The sequence below is a fragment of the Berghia stephanieae genome, chromosome 2, assembly GCF_034508935.2.
Source record: "Berghia stephanieae isolate SIO BIC M18660-M18661 chromosome 2, UCSD_Bste_1.3, whole genome shotgun sequence".
NCBI lineage: Eukaryota > Metazoa > Mollusca > Gastropoda > Nudibranchia > Aeolidiidae > Berghia > Berghia stephanieae.
This window is the reverse complement of record NC_088361.1, coordinates 123,842,515-123,863,966: the sequence shown is the minus strand read 5'-3', so window position 1 is coordinate 123,863,966 and position 21,452 is coordinate 123,842,515. Positions and strand designations below refer to the sequence as shown.

Genomic DNA, 21,452 nt, shown 5'->3' with positions numbered 1-21,452 from the left:
TATTTGGTCTTATTTATTTTAAAAAGATCAAGGTAAAAATTAAGAAATTAATAGTGACTTACAATAAAAGGGAGAGAGGGGAAGGAGAAATCCAGAGATAACGAGTAAAAATGTGGTTGCATAGAGGCAAAAGAGATAGAAAGAGGATATAAGGAGGGAAAGAAGAGAGAGAGAGAGAGAGAGAGAGAGGGAGAGAGAGAGGGGGGGATGAGGGGGTGAGAATGAGACAGATAGATAGTGGGAGAAAGAAAGAAAGAAAGAGAGAGCAAGAGAGAGAGAGAGAGAGAGAGAGAGAGAGAGGGGGGGAGGAGAGAATGAGACAGATAGGTAGTGGGAGAAAGAAAGAGAGAGAGAGAGAGAGAGAGCGCAAGAGAGAGAGAGCGCAAGAGAGAGAGAGGGGGAGGGGGAGAGAATGAGACAGATAGGTAGTGGGAGAAAGAAAGAAAGAGAGAGATAACAAGAGAGAGAGTGAGAGAGAGAGAGAGAGAGAGAGAGAGACGGTGACACACTTGAAGCTAAACCAGGGATACGCTAAACGCACACAACTATGCATTAAGTGTTGCCTTTTCAGGTTTGAAGTATTTCTTCCTTGTGGGAGGTTTTGCGGAGTCGCCCCTATTGCAACATGAGATGAGACAAGAGTTTGAAGCTATTATGAAACCACTCATTCCGATTGAAACAAGCTTGGCTGTGCTCAAGGGTAAGGAATCGATCATTGATAAGAAATCTGTAACGTTTATACCTGTATATCGCATGTCAAATAATTACAAGACAAGGCGAGGGATTCGATCATTGATAATAATTTTTTAATGCTTCATAGTCTACCTCTATATTTTGCATCTTCTACAATAATCAAAGCAAGGGTAATAATTTGATCATGAATAAGAAATGTTTAAAGATTTGTACATTTTTATTACATCTCAAAAAATACCAAGACAGGGGTAAGGATCGATCATTATTAAGAAAATGTAAAGGATTCTTACCTCTTTATCTCAAACAAAAACCAAAACAAGGGTAAGGATTCGATAATTTTGTTGTTTTTTTTTTTTTTTAATTTAAAAGATGTTTACCTCTTTATATTAAACCTCAAACAATAACCAAGACAAGATAAAAATAAGCTTTATCTACAGCAATACCCATTGAATGTGCTTAAAGTGTTTTACAATGTGTGAAAAGCCAACAGCATCACTTACCTGTAAGACGAGACATGAAGCGTAGCAATCGTTAACTTAAAGCCTGGCACTGATCAAAAGAGTAGCGAAGTCAAAAGACAAGTCTTTGGCCACAAAAGAAAGTTAATTTTGAGTTGTATTCAACAGTAAAACCAATCCGATCACTTCTTTCCTTGAGCACTACTAACGACAACTCACTAGACGGCGCAAAAACCAAGAAAATGACCAGTGTCAAACTATAGATAGTTCGAAGTTGACGTCACTCAGGTTTTTTTTTTTTTTTTTTTTTTTTTTTTGGCCATCCTCGTTTATGAGTAATTCTCACCAAACTCTACTAAACAGATTATAAACGTTCAAGGTTACACACAGTTTTGTGTGATGGTCCATTATACTTCCGGATGGCAATGTTATGAACTTCTTACCCAAGCGCATACTATCTATAGATAGTATGCGCTTGGCAAAAAAGCTCATAACATTGCCATCCGGAAGTATAACGGATCAACACACAAAACTGTGTGTATCCATGAACGTTTATAGTCTGGTTAATACAGTTCAGTGAGCATTACTCATAAACGCGGATGGCAAAATACAATGACAAAGACCTGAGTGGCGTCATCTTCGAACTATATATACGTCCCATTGGGTTCTCTTGTGTCAGGCTATAAATTAGCGATGGCTACGTATGAGGCCTCAAAAGCGCGATTACAATTGTTTACATCTTCGTTCTTCCTAAAAAGGGTAGTTATATTATGCATGTCGCTCATAGATTTGCTTTAAGGTCAATGGTGTCGCTGCAGTTTTCGGGTTAAACAGTTCTGCTTTTGGCCCAGAGAGTCTGACTTTGACCTGCTTTTCTGTAAGGATGTGATTCCTTAGCCTTTAGTCATCCAAGAATTGTCCCCAATAAAAAGGCGGTTTCATTTCAGTTTCCTTCTAGTAAGGTTGCCTTCCAAGGCTTGCGATCTCTGTCTAACCGTGGTTTCTATTCTGAGTATTCTTTTCCTAGATCAATCACAGTCCATTCTTATGCATGTGCTTTGTCCCACGACACGGGTAGGTTTGATAGGGACTGACACCAAGCAAATCAACGCCAAATGACAAGGTCCAAAATTGTCAACCCAGCAGGCTGGATTGATTTGCTTGGGGTCAGTCCCTGTCAAACCCACCCGTGTCGTGGGACAAAGCACACGCATAAGAATGAGCTTCGAAATATTGACTCGTTGGATGTTTTTTCCCTTGTTCCCTTCTCAGTACAGTTGCAGATCAAACTTAGGCTGGCTTCTATTCTTTAACATGTCCGGTATGGTTATTCCTATTTTATTAAATACAATATAATGATGTAGATAAAATATATTATTAAGAAATTAATTTAGTCTCGCTGTTAGAGTTAGAGGGTTAAACGTTTCTTCTCCAGGTGCAGTCATGTTTGGGATCGATCCGTCTCTAGTTCGAGTCCGCAGGTCTCGGCTCACCTACGGTGTGGGCATCCTAAACCGTTTTGACGAGAGTCGTCACCCAGAGTCCAAGAGAGTAAGGCGGGATGGCGTGGATTGGTGCACTGATATCTTTGACAAGTACGTGGAGACGGACCAGCCAGTGATGTTATGGAACTCTGTCATCAGGAGCTACACTCCGGCTAAACCAGGTAGAGAGAGGATGATCTTATAAACTTGGTGCTTTTATATTGCGCAATATAAACTAAACGTGCTCAAAACGCTCTACATGTAGAACGAGACAGGACAGGACGCCTGTTTGGCGATATTACATTTTTTTTCCGACAGAGACAACGCTGTTAACAGTCAGGTATTCATTTTACACATGAGTACGATGAGAGATTGTGAGTAAAGAGCCTTTCCAATGACTCAAATATGCGCCGAACGAGGCTCGAATCCAGGATCTTCCGATCCGAAAGCGAGTGCCATACCTAAAGACCACATAGCCGCACTGCGGTGCCCTGAAATAAAAACGCGTAGTTTTTAAACCTTTGGCAGAAAACTCGTCCTTCAAATATCGATCGATTATATGACACTCATCTTGGCAAAAATTCTCAAACCTGGGACTTCCGTGAAGTATTCTAGCTTGGTAATACTCTCCTCCTCCTCTTTCTTCTTCTCCTTCTTCTTCTTCTTCTTCTTCTTCTCACCCTCCTCCTCCTCCTCCTCCTCCTCCTTCTTCTTCTTCTTCTTCTTCTTCTTCTTCTTCTTCTTCTTCTTCTTCTTCTTCTTCTTCTTCTTCTTCTTCTTCTTCTTCTTCTTCTGTTTTGTAACAATTGCAACAGTGTCATCAAGAGTTTTGGAAGCCCGTAGAGAAAAGAGTTTTCCAGCCTGTTAGCAAAGAGTGAATTGATCGGCATTTTAAAAAATATATTCACCTAATAGATAACGGATGTCTGATGATAGTTGATAACGCTCCAAGACAATAATTTAAGTTCCTTAACTTTATCTACAGGCCAAGTCAACATCGTGCTGAACATCTACAGCAGCCACAATCCAAACATCAGATTCATCACAGACCCAGGAGTAACACGATGCGGCACTCTCTGTCTGACTCTACAGGACGTTGACGATGATATGCCTTCCGGTTCCGCTATTGCCATGCCCAAAAGGAAGCCGCGAGAAATCAGGACCCGAATGTCGTTTGGCGACACTGAGATAAACGTCACTGCTGTTGATGTCGCATCAGGTCGGCTGGTAAAAGCAAGTGTTGACTTTTTGGGGAAATAATTGTGGGCATCTAGCAAAGGAGTGCATTGAGACTTGATGATAAGAATAAGAATTTCTTTGCTTAAATTATGATCTTCTAACATAGCTTAGATGATTACTATGGCAAATCCGCATTACAAATGTAACAAAACCCGCGACTGAAATAGGGCGCATTGCCTTTAAACCCAGTGTTTATAAAGAGATATCACTGTTCCACCCGAGTGACCTTTCAAAATGAAAAGGTCACAAGCACAAGCACTAACCATTCAATTGATTCAGCTGGACAAAATTCATTTTTCTACACTCCGTTATGACTTTGATTCAGTCCATCCTTGGACTTATAAAGACATTATAGTTCGATCAGATTCGAGACATCCTTCGACTTATACTAAAAATAAATTACCATTGCCCAGCGACTTGTGTTTAAAACGGTACGTAAGTGAAACATCTGAGGCAATTAATCACAGAGAACTGCAGTAATTCTCAACTATTTTATAAAGATTTTACCAAATGCCTTGGTGCATAGATTATTTTCCATTGTCAAAAAGTATTGGTGAAGCAAAGTCGCGGATTTCTTGTTGTTCTAGAATATGCTATTCATATCTTATCTAAATGTTCATTTCTTCTTAAAGGTTACCTAGAATATATCATTTTATATAATATAATATAATATAATATAACATAATTTAATATAATATAGTAATAAATTAAAATGATTTGTGATTGTCACGAACATCGCCATCAATCATATTAACATTATTCATATAATATTTATATCAACTCTTTGTCAACCATTACCTGGAAGTTGTCATTAGAGCAAGCCTTAGTTCGTTTTTGTTTTGAACTCGATGCCATTCCAAATATTAACCAAACGATAAGCAAAGGGAGCGTTCACATATTACGTCATCAGCTAGGGGGGGGAGGGGGGGGTCTACCAAATGTTGACATGTGTTGACATGGGGGAGGGGGGGGGGTCAGACCCAAGATGATGTCATCAAAACATTGGCAAATTAGGCCTATTTATTAAATGCAAGAGCTTCAAAAATGGCATTCCAAATAAATTAGCAAAAAGGTGAAAATTTTATGTCCCCATTGTATCGTAAAACATAAATTATCAACAGTTTCTGAAATTAATAAAAGGTCTGAATGTGTTTTATCAAACGTTGATAATCAATGTTTATGGTTTGAAAAATGAATAATAAATATTGTGAAATTAAAGTTATCTTTTAGTTTTTATTAAATTAGATGACGTCATCATCTGTTGGGGGAGGGGGGGGGTCAGGTCAATGATGACAAGTGATGACTTGGGGGAGGGGAGGGGGGTCTAAAAAGGGCCAATTTTTGATGACGTAATATGTGAACGCTCCCAAAAGAGTTCTGTCGAGATTTTTGTTTTATACCCTGAAAGATAAATTTGATGATGCTGTAGAGATCATTCATACAGTATATAAAAACTACAGACGAATGAGATAATGTGATAGTGGCGTTGTTAAGATGCATAAACAAAAACATTGATGGGCAGGAAATTGTATGCTACTTTGTGAGGAAGCGCGAATTAAAACAGAGCAATAGAAATTTATAAATGGTGCGTACTTAATTATGTCAAAAGAGGGGAGGCGGGAAGGAAAGATAAATTTGATGATGCTATAGAGATCATTCATACAGTATATAATATAGGCTCTTATCTAGAGATGTATATGTGTCTGTGGGGGGGGGGGGGGTATAAACTTTGTTTTGTCATTCATTTTTTTAGATTGCAAATAATACCATATAGATAACACGTTTTCATTATTCCTATTTTTAAAATGGTTTTCTCATCGAAAAAATACAGTCAATGAATCATTTTTACCATTTTGATGGTGTACACATTTAACCAAAGAAAACAATTTTATTTGAATTCTCGAGTATAACTTATTTGGGGAGTGTATCTAGCGTGCGACATAAAAAGTCATTAACATGAGAAAAAAATTCAGTGCTATATAGAGATATAGATGCATTTGTTCAAAAGCTTCAAATATTTATTTCAATGTTATTTTTAAACTTCATAAAAATTTAATTTGATCTAACTAATTTGTTCGCTCAAAATTCCACAATCTTGCTTTATGATGTAACTCCACTGATTTCTTTCCAACTATTTCACTCAATCATTGACGGAATGATCAATCATGCTTTCTAATAAAAAAAATGTGACAAATATTATCCGATTTATATTTTTCGCAATATATCATTGTAAAGCGAATCTAACTTACTCTTCTTTTTTTTTTTAACAAGAACCTATTGGATCCTATTGTTAAAGTAATTATACGTATAAACCATCTTCATCTACAACCTCATTTTCGACTTCTGTTGATCTGAGAAATAAATGGTATTTTTAATACGCAGTCAAAAATATTTCTTGTAATTTAACGATGATAAAAGGAATAATCATGCCGCCCTACCTGAAAATAAGTATTGCACTGAATCTAAAACAGGAAAGTGTGGCCCATTTTTAAACACACATTTGGAGTAAGCTAAGACAGTGACAGTTATGAAGTCGAAAATGAGATTAGTGTAGAAATATGTGATTCTAACAGAATTGACTTCCTATTATAATAATTTATGAATTATACCATAACAAAGTCAATCTGAGAAAAATGATTTATTTAAATTTGTCCTTTATGTTATACAATTCAAATCATGTATCTCAAAACAATATTAGTATTGTGTGACACCAAGATTGAGAATGTATGTATGTAATAAACTACTCGTATAACATTATAGTAATGTTGCTACCATCATCAACATCATCATCATCATCATCATCATCATTATTGTTATTATTATTATTATTATTATTATTATTATTATTATTATTATTATTATTATTATTATTATTATTATTATTATTATAACTACTAGCAGCAGCAGTAGTAGTAGTAGTAGTAGTAGTAGTAGTAGTAGTAGTAGTAGTAGTAGTATAGTAGTAGTAGTAGTAGTAGTAGTAGTAGTAGTAGTAGTAGTAGTAGTAGTAGTAGTAATAGAAGTAGTAGTAGTAGTAGTAGTAGTAGTAGTAGTAGTAGTAGTAGTAGTAGTAGTAGTAGTAGTAGTAGTAGTAGTAGTAGTAGTAGTAGTAGTAGTAGTAGTAGTAGAAGTAGTAGTAGTTGTTGTTGTTGTTGTTGTTGTTGTAGTAGTAGTAGTGTTATTACCATGATTATTATTATCATTTTTATTATCATCATCACCATCATCATCATCATCATCATATTATTATTATTATTATTATTATTATTATTATTATTATTATTATTATTATTATTATTACTATTATTATTAACATTGTCATCACCATCATCTTTATTATTGTTGTTGTTATTGGTTTTATTAATGTTAATATTATTATCATCATCATCATCATCTGTATTATTACCATTAACATATCATCATTATCATTATCAACCATCACTATTATTAAGTAGCTCATTTACTCTATAATTAATACACCTAGAAACATTTTATCACTATGCATAATATTATTTGATTCATTGCCAATATGCACTTTTTATTCAAATACAATAAAGCATATCATTAAACCACGTGAATAGTTTTTTATTTTTGTTTTTAAGGGGGGGGGGGGGGGGGGGGGGAGCGACACTAAAGGGTCATTTTTTTTTATTTGATGAAATATCCTAAACTTCTATGCACAATCATAATGTATATGTTTGGGAAGGAAGATTGCATATAATTTTTTTCGAAAAAAGTTGCCCGTTGCTATGGAAACGACGGCATATTGGAAAATAAACAACAAATCTTTAAAAGTCAAAGGCTTTTTTTGTTTATCAAGCGATTGCCATAATATTTTGGCCAGAGGTAGAAAAAAGGAAAATAAAGAGGCTCTAGAAGCCCGATTTTTAATTTTTTTAATTAGAAAATTTAAAAATTAAGTTCAAAGTTATTACTCGATTATACCCCTTGAAAAAAGTTACATAATTTCAAATTACTCCAAAAAAAATAATTTTTTTTCAAAAATCCGGCTTCTAGAGGACCTGCGTATTTGTATAAAACTCATTTGTAGAAATTTTGAAGAAGATTGGTTGAAAACTGAGGATTGTGACCACATGGCATAATTAAGAACAAAGTGATTGGTTGTTGGGAGAGTTTTTACTTTTCATTGATATGTTTTTGCCTTTACTTGGCTATAAAGACTATTTGATATTCTTTCATGAAATCAGTCCACTGAAACTAAAAATGGGCAGGATTTAACCATACTATGGGTCACAAAATAAGTTATTTTGAGTCGAAAAATACTGAAGATGAAGTTCTCATGCAATTTTTTTATGCAGACAAATGGTCACATGACAACATCCCACCAAAATCTAATTTAGCAAACTGGGTCAAAATTCATAATTTTTAATGTCGCTCCTCCCCCCCCCCCCCCCCCCCCCCCCCCCCCTTAAGGGTTTTACGGCGCTTGCAACACATTTAGGTCATATCAGCCCCAGTAAAAAGGAAGAAAATGGGATAGTAAAAAGTTATAGAATTACAATTAAAGCAGCCAAGAGAAAGTAAGACAAAGGGGAACTGGGAACAAATAGGGATCAGATGTAGATTCCAAGAGCATACCACCCATGTACTTAGTATGAGATCACCTATAAGTCTCATCCGGACACAAGCACAAAATCCAACAAAGAGGAATACACTCAAAGGCTTCCATTATGATAATACAAAAATAACAATAAACCATGTGAATAGCCTATAAATGGCCCACTTATCATTGTTGATCTATAAGAGGACACCTTGGCTCTCTTGATAAATATAAATCAATCACACTGCGTTTTAACCAGATGCCGTACTCTGGAAAGATGTGTAATTAGCCAGAAAACTTGTTTTCCAAATATCAGTCGAATTAATGTTTGTTTTTTGTTTTAAGGGTTTTACCTTGCGACACATTTAGGTTATATCACCTATAAGTCTCATCCGGACACAAGCACAAAATCCAACAAAGAGGAATACACTCAAATGCTTACATTATACATTCAAAATAACAAATATAATAATACATAACAGAGAGATGATTTACAAGGAAAAAAATATAATCTCCCAAAACAATAAAATGTATTAGACTGTTTCCCTCCCAGCTAGGACTCCGGCCAGGGCCAGGACAAAACCAAGTAATCTCATTCCAAGACAAAGACAGAAAGCATGTTGGAAAACAGATATAAGGGGATAGAAGACACGGTATGTACGCCCCTGCCCACTATGGGAGGTCAGGAACCCCACCCAGATCAGTCGAATTAAATGACCCTCATATTGGCATAAACTCGCAAACCTGATATCTCGAAAGGTTTGCTTTTCAGTTTCTAAGTGCCAGTTTTGACCGGTATCTTTGAAACTGTTGTATAAATTCGATTGTAGCTGAGCAACGCTACTCGGATTACCAAGAAAAAAACGGTATGAATGAATTTGTTTTAGTAATTTAGCTTATTAACACACTATATTAACATTTGAGAGCATACAAGAAAAAGTAAGACAATGGGGAATGGTTGGAATAGGGAAGAGATGTAGAGTCCAGGAGCATATCATCAATGTACTTAGTTTGAGATCACATAAGTCTCATCCAGACACCAGCACAAGATCAAACTAAGACTAAGAGGAACAAACTCAATTGCTTACATTATACATTCAAAACAATAATATATACAAAACAGAGGAGAGATGATTTACAAGGAAAAAATGTCATCTCCCAAAACTTAAACAATACATTTGACTGTTTCTCTTTCAGCCAAAGACTCTGACAAGGGAAAGGACAAAACCAAGTAATTTCATTCCAGGACAAAGAGAGAAAGCAAGTTGGAAAACAGATATAGGGGTATAGAATTCACAGTAAGTGACCTCCCTGTCCACATAATACGTAACAGAGAGGTGATGCACGGGGGTATCATCACGGGGGGGGGGGGTATCATCTTTCAAAAAAAAGGTATTTCTACACATTTGGCCGCTTCTCAAAAAAAGAGCAATCTCAGATCAAAGACAACAAAACGGAAACGAAAAATAGAGATTGTGGATTGAAGACACAGCAACTGACAGCTCTGCCCATCGCGGGAGGCCAGAAGGCCCCACCCAGTCAGCATCTACATCACTTGATTTGAGACGATTGGTATCAAATGGCTTTTAAAAAAGTACATAGCAATAGCAGCAGAGTGGCCAACTTTCAGAGAGCTTACACTTACACTAAAACGGGACACCCTAATACGTGCTAATGTCAGCATGTTTGGACTACATATTATAAAATGTAATCTAGAATGGGATTGCTAAACATTTGAGCTTACATTAAAAATACTCTTTTTGTCTGGTCCTTGTTTTAATTCGCTGGTCACAAATCATTATCCTGGGACATGCAAGGGCCATTTCCCCCCCCCCCCCCCCCCCATTGCCAAATTTGGACAGTTGGCCGCTATGCACAGTAACTTAAATGAGTATTTACAAACAAGAGAAAATTCAGACTTCTCAGATTAATGCACACCTGACTGCCTCCCAAGTGATAATGAACTCCAGCCAGGGTGTAAGAAAAACTAAGACTAAGACGTTTCATTCCAGGAGACATTGACAAAAAGTCGCTGAAAAAGCACACTAGGTACAGTGGAATACAATGCTTGTGGCACGTTTGGGTCATCTCAGTGCCAAGTAGAACGATTGGATCATCAAAATATTTTCATAGAAGTTTTTGGTCAGAATAACGGCAAATCAACTAACCAATCCATTTTCATTTTAATGAGTAATCCAAGTAAAAACATGAGAAATTATTAGTAAAATTCAGTATCAAAGTCACACAATTATGAATATTATTCTATGTTTTATAAATAATTTAAAAACTTTAATTATAATTGTTGTAAAGAAAGAAATAATGTAATATCAATTAAGAAAGCGTAATGTACGATATGTCATGGTTGATTCATAAATCAATACATATATATTTTATTACCCATGACATACAAACACACATATACACACCCACATATCCAACATAAAAAACTTGGCAAGAATAGCAAACTGACTTCAAAGCATTAAAAAATCAGCTATGAGAAAGAGAAAATAACAAAAAACTTCCCTTATTGAATCAACTCTTACTTTCAATTGCATGAAAGTGAAAGATTTGAAACAAATAAAGACTTTGATTAAAAAATCACACATTTTTGAATATACAATATACTACTTCACATAGATAGAGGAATGATTACTTTTCAATCGATTGCATCATATTTAGCATGAGTAAGCAGCAAGTTTCATCTTCATCCAGCTCGACTACTTCAATACAATTCACACATATCAAAATCCACTAAAAGGAATTTTAACACAAACAGATATGAATTTACAAGTCCAGGAACCAAACAGCATTAGATCAATTCTATGTGTACATACAAAACATTTACTACTAAGCTGACACAGGTGAACGCAATTGTGACATTGATTTAACAGTGTTGTAATGACCAACATTTAACTTTGGTCTGAGACCATTAAAATTTGTTTTATCAGATTTGTACTTGTATACATCGAATTAAGTCATTTCTATAACGTGGAATAAGACTATTTCGTATATATGTTTGTTTGTTTTTAAGAGTTTTACGGCGCTTGCAACACATTTAGGTCATATCAGCGCCAGTAAAAAGGACGAAAATGGGATAGTAAAAAGTTGTAGAATTACAATTAAAGCACCCAAGTAAAGGGAAGACAAAGGGGAATTGGTTCAAATAGGAAACCGATGTAGATTCCAAGAGCACACTATCAAAGTACTTAGTTTGAGATCACCTAAATGTCTCACCCTGACATTAAGCACAGAGGAACACACTAAAATGTTTACAAATTATATATAACAATTAAACAAAACATAATACAGTGCATAACAGAGAGATGATTTACAAAGAAAAAAAAATATCATCTCCCAAAACTAACTATACATTTGACTGTTTCCCTCCCAGCCAGGACTCATGCCAGGGCCAGGACAAAACCAAGTCATCTCATTCCAAGACAAAGACAGAAAGCTTGTTGGAAAACAGATATAAGGGGATAGAAGACAGAGTATGTACCTCCCTGCCCACTATGGGAGGTCAGGAACCCCACCCATCATATATATGCATAAAACATAAGAAGGCAAAGGTAAAATTAAGCACATTACAATACGAAACTTTTCGTTAATCTCCATCTACCTTTCTCAAGAACTTGTAAATTAAAATTTTGAGAGTTTTTACTTAAAAGATTTTATTTTCAAATCAACTGGTAATTTATTAGCAATGAGATTGTAGAAGGATAAGGATGCTCAGGGCACTTTTAGGACATTTAGTTATTACTGAGGAAGGGAAGATACTCCACAATTGCTGTTTTAAAAATAAGTTTTATATAGAGCAACCTCTGCTAAATATGCGTAAAGTGCTTTACGGGGGGTTCCGTGCAACAAACAAAACTTAACATAAACACATAGGACAAGACATATTGCCTATCCTGACGTACTTTGAAAAAACATCTATTTATTTTTATTTATTATTTTTTAAAAACTCATCCATATCAATCAATTAAAATGACCATGAATTTGGCAAAACTCTCAAACCTGGGACTTTGTTTTTTTTCAAAGTACGGCAGTAGAGTGGGTCATATAAATTTAAGTGAAATTAAGACAAAGGGGAACAGTTATTTTTAAAAAGAAGAACCAGTCGCAATCTGACCCTGCACTTAAAATTGTCATATCAATCTGGTTTCAGTCCCTTTGAGTGATACATCATAAATATGAAAAAAAAAAAAATAGTAAAAGGGAAACAGTCATTGTTTTGTGATCAAAATGTAAGAAGAGAGGTTATTGGAGATTTACAATATTTCTGACAATTGAGATGAACTGCAGAAAAAAAAATATCCTATTTCATTTTCCCCTCTGTAGAAATGTCCCATTTCAGGATTTAAAAAAAAAAAAAAAAAAAAAAAGCCACAAAGGAGAGAACTACATTTACAAACGGAAATGAAATATGTCACACAGCGGGAAGTCAACGAATCCAATTAAACTCATATTACAATTAAAGTTTGAAAGGAAAGATCACAACCATTGCCATATAAAATTGACATGAACAGACATCTTCATGAAATAAAAATAATATCGGTCTAATTGTACATCTGTCAACAGTCAAACTGTCATTGTGATCAAGATGTAAACAGATGTGTTTTTGGAGATTTACAGTCTAATTGTACATCTGTCAACAGTCAGTCATTGTATTGTGATCAAAATGTAAACAGATGTGTTTTTGGAGATTTACAGTCTAATTGTACATCTGTCAACAGTCAGTCATTGTATTGTGATCAAAATTTAAACAGATGTGTTTTTGGAGATTTACAATATTTCTGACAATTGAGATGATCTGCAGAAGAAAAAAAATATCCCCTTTCATTTTCCCCTCTGTAGAAATGTGCCATTTCAGGATATTTTTTTTTTAAAAGCCACAAAGGAGAGAACTACATTGACAAACGGAAATGAAATATGTCACACAGCGGGAAGTCAACGATTCCAATCAAATTCATATTACAATTAAAGTTTGAATAGGAAAAATCACAACCATTGCCATATAAAATTGACATGAACAGACATCTTCGTGAAATAAAAATAATATCGGTCTAATTGTACATCTGTCAACACAACAAATCTCAACCTACTCTGAAAGCATCAGAACAAGAATCAAGTATCAATTATTGGGAAAAAATATTGCTCAGTGAAGATATAATATGTGCATGCTTTTTAAAAAATAAACACAAGACATTTAATAAATAAAAACAAATTTAAATACAGTTACATATGGGACCCGCAACCTCAAAATGGTACTATGTCAAGATGATTAATATGCTCAAAATTGTTTGTTTGTTTGTTTTTAAGGGTATTACGACGCTTGCAACACATTTAGGCCATATAAGTGCAGTAAAAAGGAAGAAAATGGGATAGTAAAAAGTTCTAGAATTACAATTAAAGCATTAAAGGAACAAGAAAAAGTAAAATAAAGGGGAATTGGTTCAAATAGAGTACATGTGTAGATTCCAAGAGCATGCTATCATTGTACTTAGTTTGAGGTCACCTAAATGTCTCATCCTGACACAAGCGGAGGTCCCCACCAAAAGGATTACACTAAAATGTTTACAAATCATATGTATGTAGAAGAAAAAACAATACAGTGCATACAAGAGAGATGTTCTACAAGGAAAAAAATATCATCTCTCAAAACTACTATTCATTTGACTGCTTTCCTTCCAGTCAAGGACCCTGGCCAGGACTGGGACAAAAATAAGTAATCCCATTCCAAGACAAAGACAGAAAGCAACTCGGAAAACAGATTTAGAGGACAGATGACACAGCGTGACCTCCTGTCCACCATGGGAGGTCAAAGATCCCTCCCAGATGCTCAAACTTGAATTTATATTGAAAAATAGGAGACAAGAGCTAAGTTTATCATTTTAATTTAGGAGAATTTATATCCTGTCACTCCAGGAAATCGCGGCGCTTGCGGCCGCAATGCGGCCGTGATTTTTCGCCGTTACCACAACGGGACCGCAATTTTGACAATTGCCGCAATTTCTTGCAATTTTCCATGTTCTGGAGTCACATATAATCATATAATGCTAAACATAGGAAAATACCATCACACAAAACTATTAAAGATTTCGCGAGTAGCTTCCCTTGACAACACAGGAAGTAGATAATTCATTGTTTTCAATCGATTGACTCATCCCGGCAATTTATCATCCTCTAGTAGGCTTTTGTTGGATTTGTGCCAAAATTGAGTTTTGAATTGTATAAATCTATATCATAGAATTAAAGCAAGAATAAATTATTTTGCACTGTTTATTGAAAACAATGTCTTAAATTTGCAATTCTTCCTTGCAATTTTTGCATGCAATTTTTGGAATTTTGGATACAATTTTTGAGGTTTTCATTTGCAATTTTCCGCAGGGACAGTATATCATTTCTTCAAGTGCCAGAAGCTAATATTACCTGTCATTTTTACTGTTAATTAACTTTTCGACATCTGCTTAACCACCGCAAAATACCTTATTGAGAAGTTGGGTTTTAATAAAACTTACAATAAATAGAAATAAGCATACAAGATCATGGTCTCCTTAGCATATCATGCTGTAAATAATATTAGTCACATCCTTGAAAATATAATAAAATTGTTATTTGTTGTTTTTTAAAATCCATAATTCTCAAATTATGGTATTCAAGCATTGCAAGCAGTATCAGCAATGCAACTTGGATTTGTTTGTTTGTTTGATTTTAAGGGTTTTGCTGCGCTTGCAACACATTTAGGTCATTTCAATGTCAGTAAAAAGGGAGAAAATGAGATAGTCAAAAAATTCTAGATTTACAATTAAAAGCACACCAAAAAACGTAAGACAAAAAGGGGAATGTTTCAAATAGGGATCAGATTTAGATTCCACGACCACACTATCAATGAACATAGTTTTAGATCACCTAAAAGTCCCATTCAGACAAAAGCTCAGAAATACACTCAGATGCTTGCAGATCATTATAGATTCAAAACTGAAAATATAACAGTACATAAAAGAAATATGAATAACAAGGAAGAAAATATCATTTCACTAAATTATAACTATATATCTGAGTGTTTCCTTCACAGTCAAAAACTCAGCAGGTTAGGGGCATGATAAATCTAAGTAATCTCAATTGGAAAACATTTTGAGGGGGGGGGGGGGTAGAATACACAGTAAGTGACTTCCCCGCTTACTATTTTTTTTTTTAATCTTCATATTCTTACTATGGGATGTAAAAAAAAATTCACCCAGAAACTTGGATTTCCTCACTGTTAGTGCTCTATGGATGAAAATGGTGAGGTATGATACCAGGTGAGAGTAAAATCGAACCCCGCCTCTCATAAGGTCAAGATAATGGCACATGTTTAATATAATATGTATATGGGTCTCTCTCTCTCTCTCTCTCTCTCTTTCTTTCTCTCTCTCTCTCTCTCTCTCTCTCTCTCTCTCTCTCTCTCTCTCTCTCTCTCTCTCTCTCTCTCTCTCTCTCTCTCTCTCTCACTTGCAACAGAGGTGGAAAAATGGATACAAATTTACAATGGGGTTCATTAAAAAAAGAAGCTGTAAGTACTCAAAGGTAAAAAAATCACAACAGTCAATAGCATTTCAACAAACAGAAAAAATAATGTTTCTGCAATTCAATTCAGCAGTCGCTACAATATGCTACAAACTTATTTTAACAACTTTTAAAAAAAGGGTAGACAATTATTTGACTAAATGTATATAAGAAAAAATGAAAATAATAAGCAGATAAACTACTACCCAGTATCTTACCCCTGTAGAGAGTAATAAGACAACTATAATGAATAGCGCTAATACATTTTATGCAAAGATTAAAATTTATCAAACTTCTGATATTTTTCTATGTTATGCTGATATCATCATTGCTCCTTCTTTCCAAAGATATACCATTTAGTAAGGTACCTTACAAACTACTGGAAAATTAGCAAACAATGTTGAAATTTTAATATGGACTACAAACTTTTACTATCATAAAAGCAACTCCTTTTGTTGTTAATCTCCAAGATCTAGTTAAAATGTGCAACCCGAACTCAACATCTTAAGCTTGAAAATTTCAAACCCCGATCCAAATCTAGAGAGAGATTGTTTTATCATTAAAGATAACAGCCCAAAAGATAATGCTATAAGCTGGTTGAGTTGGAATGTGTTCACAAGAAGAATTGTGATAACTTTAAATTTGTGAGTTGCAGGAAAGTTACAACTAAAATAAAACTGAGAGAATGAATTGTTTTGTCTATGACATTAAGACTTTAACTTTACCAACCTGTGGCAAAAACTATTCAAACATCTTCAAAAAATTTCAAGTCATCAACTTTAGGAGAAAATTTATAAAAGAAAATGCAAAAGCTAAATGAGATTCTTTTCTGATAAGGATTTAAAATAGGGATCTGTATCTTTCCGCTTAATCTCAATATATCGTGAAACGTCAAATGTCACCCAACGAAATGTGTCCTGGTACAATTTCTGGAGAATAAGACTGAGGGAGGACTGGTCATAGCGATGACAGAGACCATAAACTATTGGCCCTCGGTCATTCAACCAGGCCTCTGTCATTTTCTTACTGTCTTTACAAGACTTGTTGGGTTCTTCTACAGGACACATGCAGAGCTGTGACACAGCACATGCAGCCCATGGGTCAAGAACAACTCTTTTCACAAACAGATCATTAGTGAATATATCAATGCCTGACTGCACCTGACCCATATTCAGATACATACAAGGCTCATCCCCAAAAAAGTGATACGTACTTCTAAACGTGCGAAAAGGTGATATTGCTCTAGAGTATGCTATTTGCATTGTTCGCCTTTTAGTACGTTGAAGAAGTTTGGAAAAATACGACGGACTACTGTCAAATCGAATGGATGCATCAATCCACATTACAATATTTGCTTGACTGATATGGGCTCTAACAATGACTGGTTTCCATGAATAACATAATCTTTTACTCATAAAACTTGGAAACCTGTGGAAAGGAAAATCAACGACCTGACATTTGCAAAACTCAACGATTTGCTGTCGCTCCTCTTGTGTGAGACCCAAATTATATAAGACAAAAGTAAAATTCTTGAAATAAGGATAAATATTTTCGTGCAAATTGTGAATAAGAGCTTGAGCTTCATGGAAATGATTTGATGATGCACCACTTAATATCATCAACTCAGAAGAACCTCTCACTTTTCTGGCCATGTCGTTAAGAATTTCTTCAAATTGATCTGAAATCTGCAATCTTGTGGGTGAAACAATTTGACTGATGCGTTCTCTTAAATCCCGTGGAAAGCTAGTCTGAAGACATTTGTTGTTGTCACAACTGTTTGCTATCACATCAGGGTTGTGGCAAACAGGCTCTAACTCAGTCTCCTTGAGTCCGGTAACCTGTGACATTTTTTGATGAAAAATATCTGTCAGCTGATCAATCACTGATGGCCTACCATTGGGCAGTGAATCTTTTGAAATTGAATCAACCACAAAGTCATTTGATTGGAAAGTCATTCTCTTTTCAAATCTATCCTGTCGAGGTCTGTGACTTGTACTAAAAGTTTTAGAGAGCAATTTGAAATTATGTCCCTTTCTTGTTCCAGAATATTTCAGACTGCTTGAAGAATGTCTGTTTAAGACAAGGTACCCTGTGGTAATTATGGCAGTAATCATGACCAAAAGCAATGTCCTTTTTGTCGTTAGAGAGCCCATCATTGTTTTTTCTATTCTCTTAATATTCTGTTATGAAATAAAGTGCTCTTCCTTCCTAGAAAGAAAAAAAATGAGAAAAAGAAAAAGCATTACAAACATTATCAATAGGAGTGCCTATGACAGCATGCAAAAATTAAAATGAGTAATGAAATGAATGGGAATTATATACTAAGGCCACTTATCATGGCTTGTATGTTCCTAATACAAAACAAATGGAAAACTAACTAATTATCGTGAGCACTGAACAGCTGAAAATAAATGGGGAGCATTTGTTTATTTTAATTCACCTGTGTTTTTTATTTTAATTATGAGAGTTTATCATTTTACTTTATTTTTTGATTCAATTTGTCTCAAATATCTATATTTTATATTTTTAAATTCATTCCACAACCTAGACAGTCAATAATCTAGCAATAATGAAAAAATGGGAAAAGAGTCCTAAAACCCCAAATATATACAAACAAACATCATACTCATATTATTATCTCAATCGCCTCATTTTGAACAGTGTCACTCATAAAGTCGTAAGTTGTTGGGTTAGTTCTGTGCTATAAGTTTTGTGTTTTGTTGCAATTCTTTAAACCCCCATTTTTAATTTGACTCTAGTACTAATATGCTAATAATATACACATATATATATATTACCACAATCAAACCTATTTATTGAACTTTATGTATACAATCTTTCAAGAAAATGTATTGAAAAATATTAATTTGACGATCGATTTGATACACACAGCAAATTTGCCATATTGAAGATTTTGACTTAATTCTCAATTTTGATGTGATCCGTCGATTGCCCCTTTTTGTTTTATGAATGTGCATAGCTATTTCTTTTTTCTCTGTGATTTAATTGATTTTCTATTGCTTTTAATTGTGACTTCATCCCATGCATTTTGAATTTACTCTTTTGTGTTAACTATTGTACAACCTTTATAAACCAGATTGGACATCAATGAACAAATGCCGTAATCCATTGAATTCAAGTCAGGACTCATTGGAGGCCATTCTTACTTACTTACTTACTTATCCGAACCAGCGACCACCTGAGCTCTAGCCCTTCGGTCTTGTGCCATGATGTAGAAGTTAGATGTCTTTTGTAGTTGTTCCAGGTGACTATAAAGTGTGTTACTGATGCTTGGATTTGGTGGGAGGAATGTGCATCTCAGGTCTTCAAGAGGTTGACATTCAAGCAAGTGGTGTGTTACTGTTTCATTGGGGTGTTGACATAGGGGGCAGGAAGGGGATGTGTCTTTTGTAATTTTGCTTAAATGGTTGTTGAGCGGTATGTGTTGTGTTCTTAGTTGAAAGATGATGCTTTGCTGGTGTCTTCTGAGCTTATTTAGGCAATCAGTCTTTACAGGAGTGGTCATATGGGAAAACATACATCTACCCGTGGTGCTCATTGCCCAACTGTTCATCCATTCTTCTCTCTTATTTGTTTTGATTATTTGTTTCGCTGTGTCTAAGGATACTGGAATTGATGGTTGTAAAAGTGTTGATCCGAGTCTGGCTAGTCTGTCTGCATTGTCATTTCCTGGTATATTTGAATGTCCCGGTATCCACTGGAGAGATAAGTCTACTCTGTGTGTTGTAAGGAATTCATCTAGTTGAGATCTTAAACTATTGAACGTTGAGGAGAGTTTATCTAAATCGAGAGCTTGGAGAACCGATTTGGAGTCTGTGAAGATGACAGTGTTTTGAAGTTTTGAAGGGTTTAGCTGGAAAACAGAAGAGAGGTGTCGCAGTGAGGCTTCTATTGTAACTGCCTCTGCCTCGTAGTTTGAGCAGGAGCTTCCGCAAGAATTGTGGATTTTATCACAGGTTTTATCTGGGTATTCCATTCATCTTTAGGAATAAATCGAATATTTAAAAAATAAAATGAAATTCCTTTTATTCATCTGATAGGGGAAATTTGTCTCTAGGGTCTATTCCAAGGGAAGACTGGAATAACCCAGGCATCGCCGCAGTGCAGCGATACAAAATGATCTAGGCGAGGTGACTTACTCAAGGTCATACAGCACAGCGGCAGGTGATCGAACTCTGTACCTTTTGGGTATGAAGCAAAGACCTTACCATGGAGCCATACTGCTCTGAAAATTATGTAGCATTGTTAGAAGAAAAAAGAAACTTATTCCAGACTTTGTCCCAATCGGTCATCTGATTTTAAACCTTATGGGGAAACTTCTTACACTAGTAACACTGCCCTGCTAAAAAGACGCAAGTTTGGAAAATTTCCATATTATGATTTTTACATGACTTTGGTATAGCCGGCATAGTTTCTTAACCACTTTCTCCTTAGAATTAAATTCCTTGTTTATACTATACTAAGGGCAATATTATATTCAGGAGGGAGTTTTATTAGTTTTAGAGGAAGTTGATGGGGGGGGGGGGGGGGGGGGGGAAAGCAAGGATGGGAAACGGACAGGCTATATCAAAGTCACGAGTCACGGGAATTGGAAAGATAAATGAAACAAACACAAATGTAGACTTTTCTGATCTGACCGTGAGTAAGTTGTGAGAGACAGAGAAAGTGAAAGGAAGGATTGAACTTGAAGTTGAAGAGCCATGATTATGATCGCCAATGTCTGTCTCAGATCTGGCATCACTTGATGAAGTTCAGTGCAACCACTTTTTTTGCTTTACATTACATACCTCAGACTCAGATTTTGTCGTTGTTATTTAATTTGCATAGTCTACTCAGTGATTGTTGTGTGATCGAGTCGAAATCAAAATTGATTGAGATTGGACATTTCAATTTCATTTTTAACCGATGACCTCTTTGACGAGCCCTCAACCAATAAATGATTAAGATTCCTCGTATATACAATTATTTAACTTATGCTTTCAATTCGTGGCAAAGAAAAATGCAGGGTAATTTAATTATAAAAGAAATAAATATGATCACAATATTCACAACTTGATGACTATTGCCAAGTTCAGCAAAAACGAAAGAAAATTTCGCAAGTTGACAGTTTTAGCTGTTTTAGGGGAGTATGAATCCAGTCTATTGTCAAAGATTCGCAATATTTATTTATTTATTTATTTATTTATTTATTTATTTATTTATTTATTTATTTAGTTATTTATTTATTTATTTAGTTATTTAATTATTTATTTATTTGTTTATTTATTTTTACTCATTTATTTGTTTATTTATTTATCTACTTATTATTTATTTACTTATTTATCTATTTATTACTGCAATCTTTCTCACAGCGCTGTCGGAATAAAAGAAATGCGGTGAAGAAGATTACAATGTGTAGGAGCCTTTAAATCGTCGATAATCTAACAGATCCGCGCATCAATCTCCACG

General features: G+C 35.0%; 2 protein-coding genes across 3 annotated transcripts in view; one reads left to right on the top strand and one right to left on the bottom strand.

The window, feature by feature from the left end:
• LOC144966499 (uncharacterized) overlaps positions 1 to 4,278 on the top strand; it is a 32,482-nt gene extending 28,204 nt beyond the window's left edge. Inside the window, exons 11-13 of one of the 2 annotated variants that reach the window (XM_078903107.1) lie at positions 572 to 700; positions 2,587 to 2,817; positions 3,621 to 4,278. In XM_078903107.1, the coding sequence (XP_078759233.1) occupies positions 572 to 700; positions 2,587 to 2,817; positions 3,621 to 3,895 (635 nt within the window). In that variant the 3' untranslated portion in view covers positions 3,896 to 4,278. The remainder of the gene's footprint in view (positions 1 to 571; positions 701 to 2,586; positions 2,818 to 3,620) is intronic. The other variant, XM_078903108.1, reaches the window with a different exon arrangement.
• An 11,545-nt stretch (positions 4,279 to 15,823) lies between these two features.
• Positions 15,824 to 21,095, bottom strand: LOC144966498 (uncharacterized). The gene is made up of 2 exons (XM_078903106.1): positions 20,792 to 21,095; positions 15,824 to 18,191 (listed from the first exon to the last, which is right to left on the bottom strand). Exon 2 carries the CDS (start codon positions 18,137 to 18,139, stop codon positions 16,796 to 16,798), a length of 1,344 nt encoding a protein of 447 aa, XP_078759232.1. The 5' UTR covers positions 18,140 to 18,191; positions 20,792 to 21,095; the 3' UTR covers positions 15,824 to 16,795.
• Between the last annotated feature and the right edge of the window lie 357 nt (positions 21,096 to 21,452).

What these genes read in the sequence shown, in the direction of transcription:
- LOC144966498 (XM_078903106.1), bottom strand. Translation starts at nt 18,139, where the DNA reads ATGATGGGCTCTCTAACGACAAAAAGGACATTGCTTTTGGTCATGATT.